General features: G+C 42.3%; 1 protein-coding gene across 1 annotated transcript; it reads left to right on the plus strand.

Moving 5' to 3' along the window:
* Positions 1-1,288: 1,288 nt before the first annotated feature.
* On the plus strand, positions 1,289-13,155 carry tbx5b (T-box transcription factor 5b). The gene is given in 10 exon segments (XM_039804356.1): positions 1,289-1,723; positions 2,501-2,674; positions 2,914-3,008; positions 3,364-3,483; positions 4,943-5,090; positions 6,601-6,753; positions 8,654-8,745; positions 9,870-9,941; positions 9,943-10,121; positions 11,428-13,155. Coding segments are annotated over 9 exon segments (1,605 nt in total). The 5' UTR covers positions 1,289-1,723; positions 2,501-2,506; the 3' UTR covers positions 12,006-13,155.
* Positions 13,156-13,385: the final 230 nt, after the last annotated feature.

Below are 13,385 nucleotides of genomic sequence, written 5' to 3' on the forward strand. Positions count from 1 at the left end.
CTCACACACACACACACACACACACACACACACACACACACACACACACACACACACACAGTGCACACATAGGGCACACACACAGAGCGCACACACACACACACACACACACACACACACACAGGGCACAGATCCAGTCTCTCCCACTCACGCTTATGCTTGGGCTGTACTACGAACTGCCGGTAACCGGAGGTCTATCACCGGGGAATTCGATATTTAAACACGGTATGAGCTGCAGTAATGGATGATTTTTGAAACAAAAGATAGGCAGAATGCGCAAAACGCTGCACATTTATAAATGCACGAGAATCCCCAGCAGGCTATAACATTTAATTTCTTTTTGACACAGTATTTATAATGTACCTTTCGTGTACGAAATGAAATACAAATTAACCAGAGAATGGTTAAATAAATCTGTCCACAGACACTCTGAATAAATATGGACTGTGGTTAGGCTGGATTGAGTGCAGGAGAAACGCGAGGACACAGCGCTAGAAAATCGGTAGAGATGGGTGAGCGTCGAGAGATTCAGCATGTTGACCTCGCAGTGACCCCTTCAACTTTAAACTCTGGATGCCTCTGGCTATCAGGATCTACAGTAATCCAATCAAAATCATGCGCGCTCGCGTCAACCCGCTGCTGCTGCTGCTGCTGCTACTGCTGCTGCTGTTGATATAGGCCTCACGTATTCATAATACTATGAGATAATATGTGTGTGTCTTTTATGCGAGAGTAGACCTGTGGTTTTGATTTCAGGACATGCACCAACCAAATCCTCATCACATTTGGGTGTGTTGTAGTTAGCAAGTTACATATAGCCTACAGGGCACTGTCATTGAATGTGGCCTAGTCATCTTCATCTCACAGCAATGGTCAGAAGGTTTACAGAAACAGTAAAATGTTCCCACTTTCTCTGACTTTAACAATAACAAGTTTATCTGATCAATCAGGACAGTTAGATGGATAATCCATTTTTTTGTGTGGTGTAAAATCCAATGAGCAGGCTGTATAAAGGATTCATTCTCAGTGACACTGTGAGAATTTATTAAAATGCTTTTGAAAACTAAATTATCCTCAACCGTTTGTGTGTGTGTGTGCGTGCGTGTGTGTGTGTGTGTGTGTGTGTGTGTGTGTGTGTGTGTGTGTGTGCGCGCGCTCCCGCCCGCGCGCGTGTTTTTTGTGTGTGTGTGTCTGATTGGCCGGTGTCACAGCCGTGATTTGGGCTGCAGATACCGATGCACTGTGCAGACCTATGGGAGCGCAGGGAAGGCAGAAGGGGGAGGGCAAAGTGTCTGAGGCGGACTTGACTCCATTTGTAATGAAAGATCTGATGAGTTGGGTTCAGATCAGGGCTGCCGCTGAGTCCGCGAGGGCAATGTAGAGAGGAGCGATATTATGAAGAAGAGATTACATCCGTTTTGAACGGATCTCAGCCTCTGCAGTTGGCGGTGACGGGGAGGCAGCGGAGCGGACAAGCCGCGGTCTGCGCGCAGGGAGGCGGACAGCGGAGCGAGAAACAACCCGATGATATTTCGGAGCTGCACCGGGAATATGGTGGATTTTTGAGAATCGAAACCGCAACATTTGGACAGTTGATTTTTTTTTTTTAATAATCTGGTGGAAATCCAAGCAAGCAAAAAAAAAAAAACACGAGCAGGCTGCAGAGCGCGCAGGAGCAGGATGAGCGTGTTTTGTGCATGGAGAGCAGAGCAGTGCATTTGAGGTAAAGGCCCTCGCGGGGAGACCATCCAAAATTAAACACACATCCAAGCACACACAGAGACACACACACACCGTTCGGACACAGACTGTGATTATCTTATTTTATGTCAGTGATATGCACTTCCATTTTTAAACAGCACTGCTGTAGTTTGACATAATTCAGTTCTTAACACACTGTGGAACTTCAAGCTCCAGTTATTGTCATGCATTAAAGTTGACATACAAAATATGAATATTAATGCAAGTTATACTAGCCTACCACTGTAGTTATAATACACTCTGACATCTGGATTGGTAATACCAAATAAATATGCATGATCAATGTCACCATTTTAAAAAACAATGTTCATGCACATTTAATCTTATTTTAAGTGGACGTTTGTGATTAAGTTATTACAGTGTAAGTCAGTGTAATGTAACGTAATGTAAGTCATTATCTTTAGCCTATGCTATTTTGCAAAGAGTGGACCAAACGTTGTTTGTGGATTTTCACCACAATAACAAAGTGCTTATAGAAGCCAACGTTAACCGCCTCTTTGTGTATCTTTTAACAAAATCAGTTCCTCATAAATAGGCTAGAATAAATAGGCTATTTTTTTGTAATCAGATCTAAATTAAGTTGAGACTGACCTCAATTTGCCTTGATTGAATTACACCACAACCTTTGTTTGATACTAACCTTTGTATGTGTGTGTGTGTGTGTGTGTGTGTGTGTGTGTGTGTGTGTGTGTGTGTGTGTGTGTGTGTGTGTGTGTGTGTGTGTGTGTGTGTGTGTCAGTGGGACATGGCAAACGGAGGGGACCAGTTCGGCCTTGCAGAGCGTCCGGACTCTGACTGCATGGATTCCCCAAAAGAGACCAAACAGGAACATCCCAGCTACACATTAAACTCACCAGTTTCCCCGCAGACAGCGTCCAGCCAGCAGGTATCAGCCTGTACTACGGATCAGAATGTAAATATTCATTATCATCATTATCATTATTCAGCTATCCAGAAGTTTGAAGTATCCTGGACCGCAAAACTGTAGACTAAATATTCACCTCAATAATTTACCGTGGATTAGGTTTATTTCATAAACCTCTCATTATTTGAATACAATTATATGTATGCTATAGGCATAATGCTTTAATTTCACTTCCAGAAGACTTCCTCGTTAGTTGTTGTGAGCACTGTTTATATTTTTTGCTGCAGGGGATGGAGGGAATCAAAGTTTTCCTCCACGACAGAGAACTTTGGACCAAGTTTGATGAAGTGGGAACAGAAATGATCATCACCAAGGCTGGGAGGTAAGCTCTTCGGAGGAAGAATAAATTATGTGTTGATTATAGTTTTATAATAGTTTTTTTTTTTTTTTGGAATATTTGATTTATCAATTAAGCCATATTATTAATATTATTAAGCCAAGTCTTTACTAAAACGCTGTGGTTGAATGAAAGAGATAGATTTTTATGAGCCGCATGTCTGTTTCAATACTTCTGGGACCAACATGTAGCCTGCGTCGTCGCCAGGCCTCAGGGGACGTTGTCTCAGAGGAGACTGGCTGTTTAGTTTATTATAACTTCAGGTATTTTTTGGAATCTAAATATGTCTGTGTTTGAAAGGGAATATTGATTTTTTTTTTTCTGAATGTGCTCTTTGTAGGAGGATGTTCCCCAGTTACAAGGTGAAGGTTACAGGACTCAACCCAAAAACCAAGTACATACTCCTGATGGACATTGTGCCCGGGGACGACCACCGCTACAAATTTGCAGACAACAAATGGTTCGTTTAGCAACATGTATACGTGTGCAATGGACGAAATCCAAACTTAAATTACCCCACACCAAAAAAAAAGTATCGAATAAGTATCAATCCCCAGTGTCCCAGTGCACAGGTCAGCTTTCCCATGATAGACCCTATTGATTATTAATATGTAACATTTTAAACATCGTTTACAGAGTAAATGGTGAATAAACGATAACACAACCACCACTATTTTAAATAAATAAATAAAAAAGAATAGCATATTCCTATACTTTTGGAGAGAGAAAAAAAATTCCCCCGAAAATTTTCTTTCCTTACTTTTTCGTTATTAGGCCCCCTATGAATTCAACATTAGAAACCTCAGCCTAAAACCTCTGTAAAAAGAAATCAAGCTGTTGTGGTTTTACCCTCCACTCCTTCCCATGCCTCTAAAGGTCGTGTCTTTCTTGCAGACTGGGATGGCCTAATTCCCTGTGTGTCTGCCCGCCGGTTAAATATGATGAGTATGAAGGGTTCACCGGGCGGACAGACGGCACAGACCGGATTAAATCGGGTTTGTTGTGCTGGGGGGGAAATCCGACTCTATAGTGAGATCCGTCAATGCTTTGCCTCTTCAGAGCATCAGGCACACGGTTCCACAATGTAAGGGGCCGGAAGCACGAGTACCGTGACACAAAGTCCCATGCGTAATGGAGGCGAGCGGTGTTTATAGAGATACGATATGGCCTTTAGGCATTTTTAATAGAAAACCTTTTTAAAGATTTTGTGTGGGAGTGGGTGATTGATCCCATCAACTTACTTCTTTTTTTTTGCAAGGTCAAGTCATTTGACCTTTAATCACAACGACATAGGCTACATGGCTAATATTTATTAAAGGCCTTTATTCTTTGGCTTTATTGATCACATCGCCCACTAATTATTTAGTATGACCTAGAAAACGCCAGATGTAAACATAATGAGAAACTCACCTGCAAACGTTTAAGGCTACATTGATAAAAAATTCAAACACTTCTCAAATAGGTTTGCCCTGTCTGCTCATCAGCTGCTGTTAAAAAGCGAGAAAATAGTCCAATCCTTCACAGATTAGATGGTTAAAATGTTCTTGGATGTTTATGGTCCTTGCATTTTTTTATTTCTTTATTTATTTTTTTCAGCATGTTTTTCTCGCACGCGCCTAACAACATACTTTGGCACATAACAGCCTAACAGACACTTATGCAACTTTGTAAGACCGAAATAATTTAGGTCGACCAAGCTAAGGTCCAGATGTGGATATCTGTGTAAACTTTAACTAAACAAGGTGCATTTTTTGTTTGTCTAATTAAAGCACCAGGCATTCTGCAGCCGGCGGCAGTGCAGGCCTCCTGCGCCACGGGGCGCCGGACAGAACTGTAGGCTGGTCAGACGAGCCACTGTGACCCACTAAGTGTCAATGTCTGACCGTTTTCTGATCTGTTGCATTTCCTCTGCTGTAAAGGTCGGTAACGGGGAAGGCAGAGCCCGCGATGCCCGGGAGGCTCTACGTCCATCCGGACTCTCCCGCCACCGGGGCTCACTGGAGCCGCCAGCTCATCTCCTTTCAGAAGCTCAAACTCACCAACAACCACCTGGACCCCTTCGGACATGTGAGTCTGTCTTCTTAATAGTATTTAGCTAATGTGGAGTATTTCTTTTGAACAAGGAAACATGTTCTTGGTCTGCTTGGATTTAAAACATATATTTGTTTGCCCTTTGAATGGCTGGACCTGTACTTTTAGTCCATAAAGTCCTAGGCCTGGCAATGCGAGACTAATATGGGCCTAATAAAACGTCATTTAAAAAGACACCAACAGACAAAGGCCTACAATTACCAATAAAAATGTTGTATTGGTCATATTAAAAAGCCATATAATATGCATTTTAAATAATCAACCATGAGTGATGTTTTTGATTTAAGCTATCAGACAAACTACAGGTCCAGTTAGGCAGGCAGGCAGGCATAGCCACATGTAGCTCACTCTCGTGAATAACTCAGCAGACATCATAACACAACACCAATCAGCACGAGGGCAGAGCGGCCACACTTCAGACTCAACAGAGAGACTCATTCCCGCCATGCCCAGCCTTTATTGCTCCAGTTACCTATACGCCTATACTTCCAGTCAGAGTCTAGATACACCTATTTCACGAGGATGTATGGTGTAGGCTACAGCGCGAGAGAAGGTGAGCACGGATTGTTTTTGCGCGAGCGCAGAAACAATCTTTTCAGGCTAGTTAAATTAGAGGAAATGATTTCAATGACTCTTACGCCCATTAGCTAATGCGCGTCACCGGTGGACACGTCACTGCGATTAAACTGAGCCCTCCTGGATAAACAAACGTGCTCGCGACCGTGCGTGCGCATGCACAGAGGGCCGTGATCCAATTTAAAAAGATAAATAAAAAATAAAACCCCTTGTGGGGTTGCAGTGTCGTGGGAAATACTTAAGATTGGGGCTGAAGTGGTCACCGAGTGTGACCTCATACAACTTTCAGTAACTCTTAATTTCACCGAAAACCATTTGAATTAGTCTGCCAGGTTAATCATCAGTGATTCCATCGAATTGTATGTTAAAATGTAGGCCTACCAATCTGTCACATCACTAGGAGTCTACTACATAACCATGTTTTATTTCGTTGTGGTTGAAAGGAAATGGGCACGGGCGAAATTAAGTTAACTGTGTGTACAATTTGCTTCACTAATCATTTAGTTTTAAGGTGGCTACATATCCTTGGTTCCATGCATGGGTTTTCATTGACATGAAGATAAAAAGCAAAACAAATATCAACATAAATCATTTACCTGTATGCTACACATCTGAAGCGGCACATTTTGTTTATTACATTCATGCAGAAACTATGACATCAATCTATATATATTTTTTAATCCTGGCTATAACAAAATACATTGTCTGTTCATGGGGGAGATCAGTTTGATCTTACTGATGTGAATGAAAATCTGTCATAAAGATGAATGTCTTCCAAGAAATCTGGGTACCTTGACATGAGTTGGGTTTAGGCTCCAACTGGCCTCCAGTCCAGGTCCCAGCATCTGCTGGTGGGAAACATGACAGGTCTGTCAATCTCACCTCCTCAATCTCCTCTATCGCTGTGCAGATAATACTCAACTCCATGCACAAATACCAGCCTCGCCTCCATATTGTCAAGGCGGACGAGAACAACGGCTTTGGCTCAAAAAACACCGCTTTCTGCACCCACGTCTTCCCTGAGACGGCCTTCATTGCTGTGACGTCCTACCAGAACCACAAGGTACGCTTTACTGTTCAAATATAGGAACTACTGTAAAACTCCACATTTTAGAAAGGTGCACTGCCACCTAAATCTCTTTTATGGGTAAAACTAATACAGTGATTGCAAGTTCTAAAAAATAGCATACAATACAAAAAGTCATATTTAGACATTACTTGGTGCTTTTTTTAAAAGGCTGAAGGCTACCTCCTAATTAACCTATTAATTATGAATCTCAAAGTCCTATGTGTGCAAATTAGATCTGTTCTACTGTTAAATTTGTGACTATTTAGATGAGTGTATAAAGATTTGCCTTTGGTCACTGACCACACAAACTTCTGTCTCTCCCACACATTCACACACACACACACACACACACACACACACACACACACACACACACACACACACACACACACACACACACACACACACACACTCACATGCACACTTTTTCTTTGTTTGTATTACTGTCTGTATTTTGTATCCAGAAAGTCAATTTGGATTCTTCTTTGTTTATGTGGCCCTTACTCAGTATTTGTAAATATGTCCGAAAATAAGTTATCTGTGTGTGTGTGTGTGTGTGTGTGTGTGTGTGTGTGTGTGTGTGTGTGTGTTTGAGCATGTGTGAGAGTGAGTGTTAGTCGGTAATGATCTGTTTCTTTCCCTTGATCCTGGGTGATCCCATTTTCTTGAAGTCTCCTAGAAAGACAGATTGCTAAAGCTGCTTTGCTGGTTAAGTTTTCAAAAGATAACTTTGATTTGATCACATTTCTTAACAAAACATTAATAACATAAATAAATACATTTCACCTATAATTTTTAGATAATATACCTTGTTAGTACTTAAAAAAGGAGAGGTCTTCATTTTGCACACTTTTATCTTCAGCTTCAATATGGTGTTCTTTTATTTATTGTATAAAACAAGTATTTCATCCATTACGTAATCACATTCATTTATTTAGAATAGTAGATACAGTTTTTAGTTTATAAAAAAGTAAAAAAAAAAAAAAGTTATTCATATTTTTATGTATAAACTTATTGGTAATAGTTGTTAATAGTAGTTAAATGTAATTGTTGAAACTGTCTATTTTATCAAAATGTCTTTATGAAGGCTATATAAATACTTAAGTGTAATGTAATAAATTCATAGTTTGTATTTTACTACTACTAATTTGTAGTATTACTATTATTAGCGGCAGTAGCAGAAGTAGTAGTAGACAAAGTGACCATTGAATTGCTTTTGAGTATTAGAAAATTATTTTCACTTTTCTGAGCTATTACAGATGTGTAATTGAATGTGTAAAAGAAAATCTTAAACTTTATATTTCAATCGTACATTCAATAAAAAGTACTATTGAAATCCCACTATTAATTCCAACCTTCGTGTGTAGAACATTTGAGCCAGTAGTTTGCTGGAGGCTATCAGTATTATCGGCACTTCAAAGTTTGTTTGGACCTGAGCTCGTGTCAGATCTCCAGTCCACTTGGCTGCTGTGTGATGGACACACTGTGCAATAGTTTCCCTCCATGACATCACTGAGAAAGGTTTGAAGACTTAAACATCAAAGCTCGCGGCTTTGGACCTCTAAAAGCTTTGGCCTGAAATCCTTAAACCTGGCGACTGTTTGGGTAAACAGTTTATTCTGTGTCAGCTGGCGAGGACACTGTCCGCTCCGTTAGAAACGTCAGCGGCTGAGGAATGTTGGCCATGCACAGCTTCAGCAGCGCTGCTTTTAACATCTGCAGGGCCTCTCACTAATAGTGAACTGTTGACTTTCAGTCAATGAAAAGAATGATTTAAAAACTGAAAGTGCCTTTGTGTGTCTATACTTGAATGAAACTGTGTTTGTTTGGGCCTGTTTGGGCACCTCTTGTGGTGTAATGCTCGTGTCTGAGCTTTTCTATGTTTTGTGCTCAGATTACACAGCTGAAGATAGAGAATAATCCTTTTGCTAAGGGCTTCAGAGGCAGCGACGACAATGAGCTGCACCGCATGGCCAAGCTACAAGGGTGAGTGCAGCTTTGTTGATGCCTGCGTTTGTGCATGAGTGTGTGCGTGTTTCCAGTATCTACGTGCTTGTCAGTATTCATAAGAAATAATCCAATCCATTCTTTTCACTGAGGATTGTTATGATGGGGTACATATGGTCTAAGATGTGTGTGTGTGTGTGTGTGGTGTGTGTGTGTGTGTGTGTGTGTGTGTGTGTGTGTGTGTGTGTGTGTGTGTGTGCCATTGTCACCTAAAGGTTGATCTTAGCCTAAAACCTGGACCAGAGCGTGCAGCACAAACATGACACACCGGGCGTCAGTTCTTGCATTGATAGATAGATAAGATCACGTTGCCGCTGGTCTATTAGACTGTCACTACGGATCAGCTGATGGCCCTACATGGTGTCTGTTTGCATGTTAAACTAATCTCCATTCAAGCACTTTGGCAGGCAGTTAAGATATTTTAATAAGCCAATGGGAGAGCCTGTTGCTGAGAGGAGGGCAGGGGGAAGAGGGGGGGGGAAAGAGAAGGGAGGAGGAGGAAGAGAGGTTGGTATTACATGCTGCAGTGTAACAATAACACAGGGGTGCTGCAGCACCACCCCTGTGTTATTGTGCTGCTGTGGTTGGTGGAGAGCAGAGGAGAGTCTATCTGAAGTGACACACGGATGGATGTTTATTTTTAGCACGCCGTATTATCTCACAACAACAGGACTCTGTGTGTGTGTGTGTGTGTGTGTGTGTGTGTGTGTGTGTGTGTGTGTGTGTGTGTGTGTGTGTGTGTGTGTGTGTGTGCGTGCGTGCGTGCGTCAAGCATGTGTGTGCATGAGTGTGTGTCACTGTCTCAGCGAGGGTCAGGGAGATGTGGCCCGCTGTCCCCTACATACCACAGAGTTCACCAATAGGGCAGTGTGTACAGAGAGAGATCAGAGCTGAAAGGATGGGGACAGCTAAGTAGACTTGAAAGGAAAGGGAGAAAAAAAAAAAGCACACACACAATACAACCAGGCAGAAATGAATGTAACAGAAATACCTGTACAGAGACAGGAGAGGTTGTGTTGTGCAGCACACCTGAGTCCATAACATTAGATGCAAATTGTTGCTTCTGCTGTAATTCTCAACCGACCTCCACCTCTCTGTTTCAGTAAGGACTACCCTGTGGTCCCTCGCAGTACTGTCCGTCAGAGAGCCTGCTCCACCGGGAGTCCCTTCAGTGGGGGGCGGTAACGCGGCGTCGAAGCCGCGAAGCCCCGCCGTCCCTCCACCGCAGAGCTGTGAGAACGGCTTGCCCACCGCAGCGCGCCCGCGGCGCGTTGAGACGGGCGGCCCCCCCAACTCACTCTTCCACCTGCAGCACGGCCAACAGCCACAAGTCTACCACTGCACCAAGAGGAAAGGTAGGAGGAAGCTGTGTGTCTCTGCCCTCAGTACACTGTGTAAGAAGAAAATGATTGCCTATCTCAAGATGTAAAAACAAAAAGCAATGCCCTGAGTTAACTCCCTGTCACAGGAGTGCAGCTATGACCTATTTATTTTTCATTTAATTATTGTAATATGTTATGTAATAGTGGCAATAATTGTGTATTTTTCTCACTTCACATATCAACCCAATGTTTCCTTATTCCATTTTAGCGACCCTAAAACTGGTCATTTCTCCAACTTGTGGTTCTGTGCCAAATTATTATTATTTTATAAATTAAACAGCATTGTGTGAATGTCATAATACGTTTCTGTTGCAGGTTACTTGCAAAATGTGACGGTTAAAGGACCAGTCCAGTGTTTTTAACTTTTTTTCTGCCCATTGAGTGCAAATATACATACATTCTGTTACTGCTGGCTATCATTGAATATTTATTTGGTAATCTTTATGTTAATCAGTTACATTACAGCCAAGTCACAGCATCCTCTTAGTTATGCAATTACTGCTGGGCTGTTACTGGCATCAGATTTAATAAGGTAGCAGCTGAATGAATGAATAAAGAAGTTATTCTCATGTCTGGTCATTTATACGGTTAATTCAGACATATTGATCAACAGCTAAAAGAAAATCAGACTGTGCTAGAGAAGAATGCAAAAGGCCTTTTAAATCTGGAATATGCTACTTTACAGAATGGTCTGCATTGATGATAAGTATACCGGTAGCCTATATACTTTGTAGTTAATAGGACTGGGTATGGTTTTAAATGTATTATTGCAATACTGATACTAGGCTACTCTATGTTTACTGTATGCATCAAGAACAAATACATATATTTTCAATAACTTATTGGTAGGAAAGTATAAACCTTTTTTCTTTTACATGACCCTTTTTCAAGCGTTTGGCTTGAAAAAACTCTAAACTCAAGGAGCCAAATAAGCAGTTTGCCCAAATAAAATACTGTCTTCTTTCATTGGTAAAATTATGATTGAAATCAGAAACTATCTGATCAAAGAATAAGTAAACTTGAAGGTTTTTGATACACTGTGATTTGGACACATTTAGGTAGATAGCCTACTACTACTAATAGTTAATGGGATAAAACGTGGCCCTTTTCTTCTGGCAAAAAACTGCACTTTAACTCTGGCATTATTTGTTTGTTTTCTTGAACTGTCTGATGTTTGAGGTCGAAAATTCTGATCTGAAACTTTCCCAGTTCTCACTTGACATTAATGCTAAATGAAAAATAAACACAATATCTTCTCTTTGTCTGTCTCTCTCTTTAGTGGAGGAGAACTGCTCTTCAGGAAACCACCAGCACCCGTACAAGAAACCCTTCACCAGTAGCTCTCCAAGTGAGGGCGAGTCTTACTATCACCCCTCCTCCTATCCTCCCCCTCCACCTGGTCTGTCCGACATCCCACTCACTGACTCCCCCTACAGCTCAGACATGGTGCAGCGTCAGGCGTGCATGTTTGCCAGCTCTGAGCCCAGACTGGATGAACTCAACTGTACATCCTGGTCATACACCTGCCCACTCCCCTCTGCCATGACCCCCATGAAACCCTATCCACCTTACACCCCTCATCCTCCCTACAGCTCCAGCCCTCAGGGCTCTCGACTCAGCGCTATAGCCCACCAGAACTCTCCGCCGCTGGGAGAACACATCGACTACGACCCCTATCAGAGCCAGAGCTCTGGACCTCCATCCCAAAGCTCCCAAAACATTCAAAGCAGGCAGCTCAGCTCTCCGCTCAGAGAGTATCCTCGCTACACGCGCAACTTGTCTCCTCCTCTCTACCACACCCTAGAGACGCACACACACATCAGGTGTGGCGTCCCAGAATGGAGTGCAGCCTCCTAACTGAACCAGAGGACATACCCGAAAGAGAGATTCCTCGTCTCAAATTCAGTGACCCTTCTTTCTGCACTTCTGAAAGATGCTGCGCCATATACGGACTAAATATGATTTTAACTTTGTAAAATAATTGTTAAAAGTGTGATTTTTATGCTGTGTGAAGAGGTCTCATTTGTTCCTCGTGTTGCTCCCCTGTGCTGGATGGAGCAGTGGATTGTTAAAAACTGTACTTGGACATCCATGAAGCGTCAGAAAAAAAGAGTCTGAGCAGCACAATCAAAGTTGTACCTTATCACCTTTCCATAACCCAAAGACTGGTATCATCCAACTGTCTGCACTGTGAGCCCTGTTAAGGCCAGGCCGTGAACAGCACTAGGCTGTTTTCCTCTCAATGAATCCCACATTCTTCATTGTGAACAATGTAAATTGTGACACACTGTCAGACAGGCAGTAATATTTACTGACCAAAATAATCTCAGCTCTCACAGCAGCCTGAGGGAAACTTTTTTTTTCTAAAGTGGAGCAAAGCACAGCTCCATGCTCAGTCTCAGTGAAGGAGAAAAGGCATGAGTTTGTGTGTGTGTGTGTGTGTGTGTGTGTGTGTGTGTGTGTGTGTGTGTGTGTGTGTGTGTGTGTGTGTGTGTGTGTGTGTGTGTGTGTGTGTGTGTGTGTGTGTGTGTGTGTGTGTGTATAAAGTCTATGTCGGCTCAGCTCAAGGATACTATGAGTGCATTTTCAATGAGACAGCCAGTAGTAGCTGCAGGCACTGCACCATAGAAATAAACAGTTTGTTTAGACCATGCTACAGGCTGAAGGACCTGTAAACACGGCTTCCACTGCATTCTGGGTAAATGCACAACTCAGCGTCACACAGCTGCCACCGCTGTCCTCTCAGTCACCCCCAGCTGACCAATCAGCTTTCTCCTTGCACTGAGAGCCAGCCAATGAACATGCACCTCTCTTTTATCCCCAGCTGACCATTCAGAGCTGGAGCGCAGCATGTGTCATGTGTGCGTGTGTGTGTTGGCCCATTTTTGTTTGTTTCAGAATTATTCATGCATCCAGTGGTGATCCTTGACATGCAAGGATTGCTCAGCAAATATAAAGAATCACAGTGCTGTAAACGTGATAATATTGATGCACCAACTCGTTAAAATATCTTTTTGGTCTCTTTATTTTGAATCTAAATGCTCCTTGTCAGGTCCAAACAGCATTTCTCCATTAATCACTGACAAGATTGTGTTAAATACATTTCCCTGCAGATTTGGGTCGCATGACTTTCCTCCTTTTAGCTAACTGTAAAGAAAGATGTTTGGCACTTACTGTGCAAGCTGAGATTTTGGTTGATTGTAGTGTAATGAATCAGTATTTATATTTCTGCCCAGG

The sequence above is a fragment of the Perca fluviatilis genome, chromosome 6 (assembly GCF_010015445.1).
Source record: "Perca fluviatilis chromosome 6, GENO_Pfluv_1.0, whole genome shotgun sequence".
NCBI lineage: Eukaryota > Metazoa > Chordata > Actinopteri > Perciformes > Percidae > Perca > Perca fluviatilis.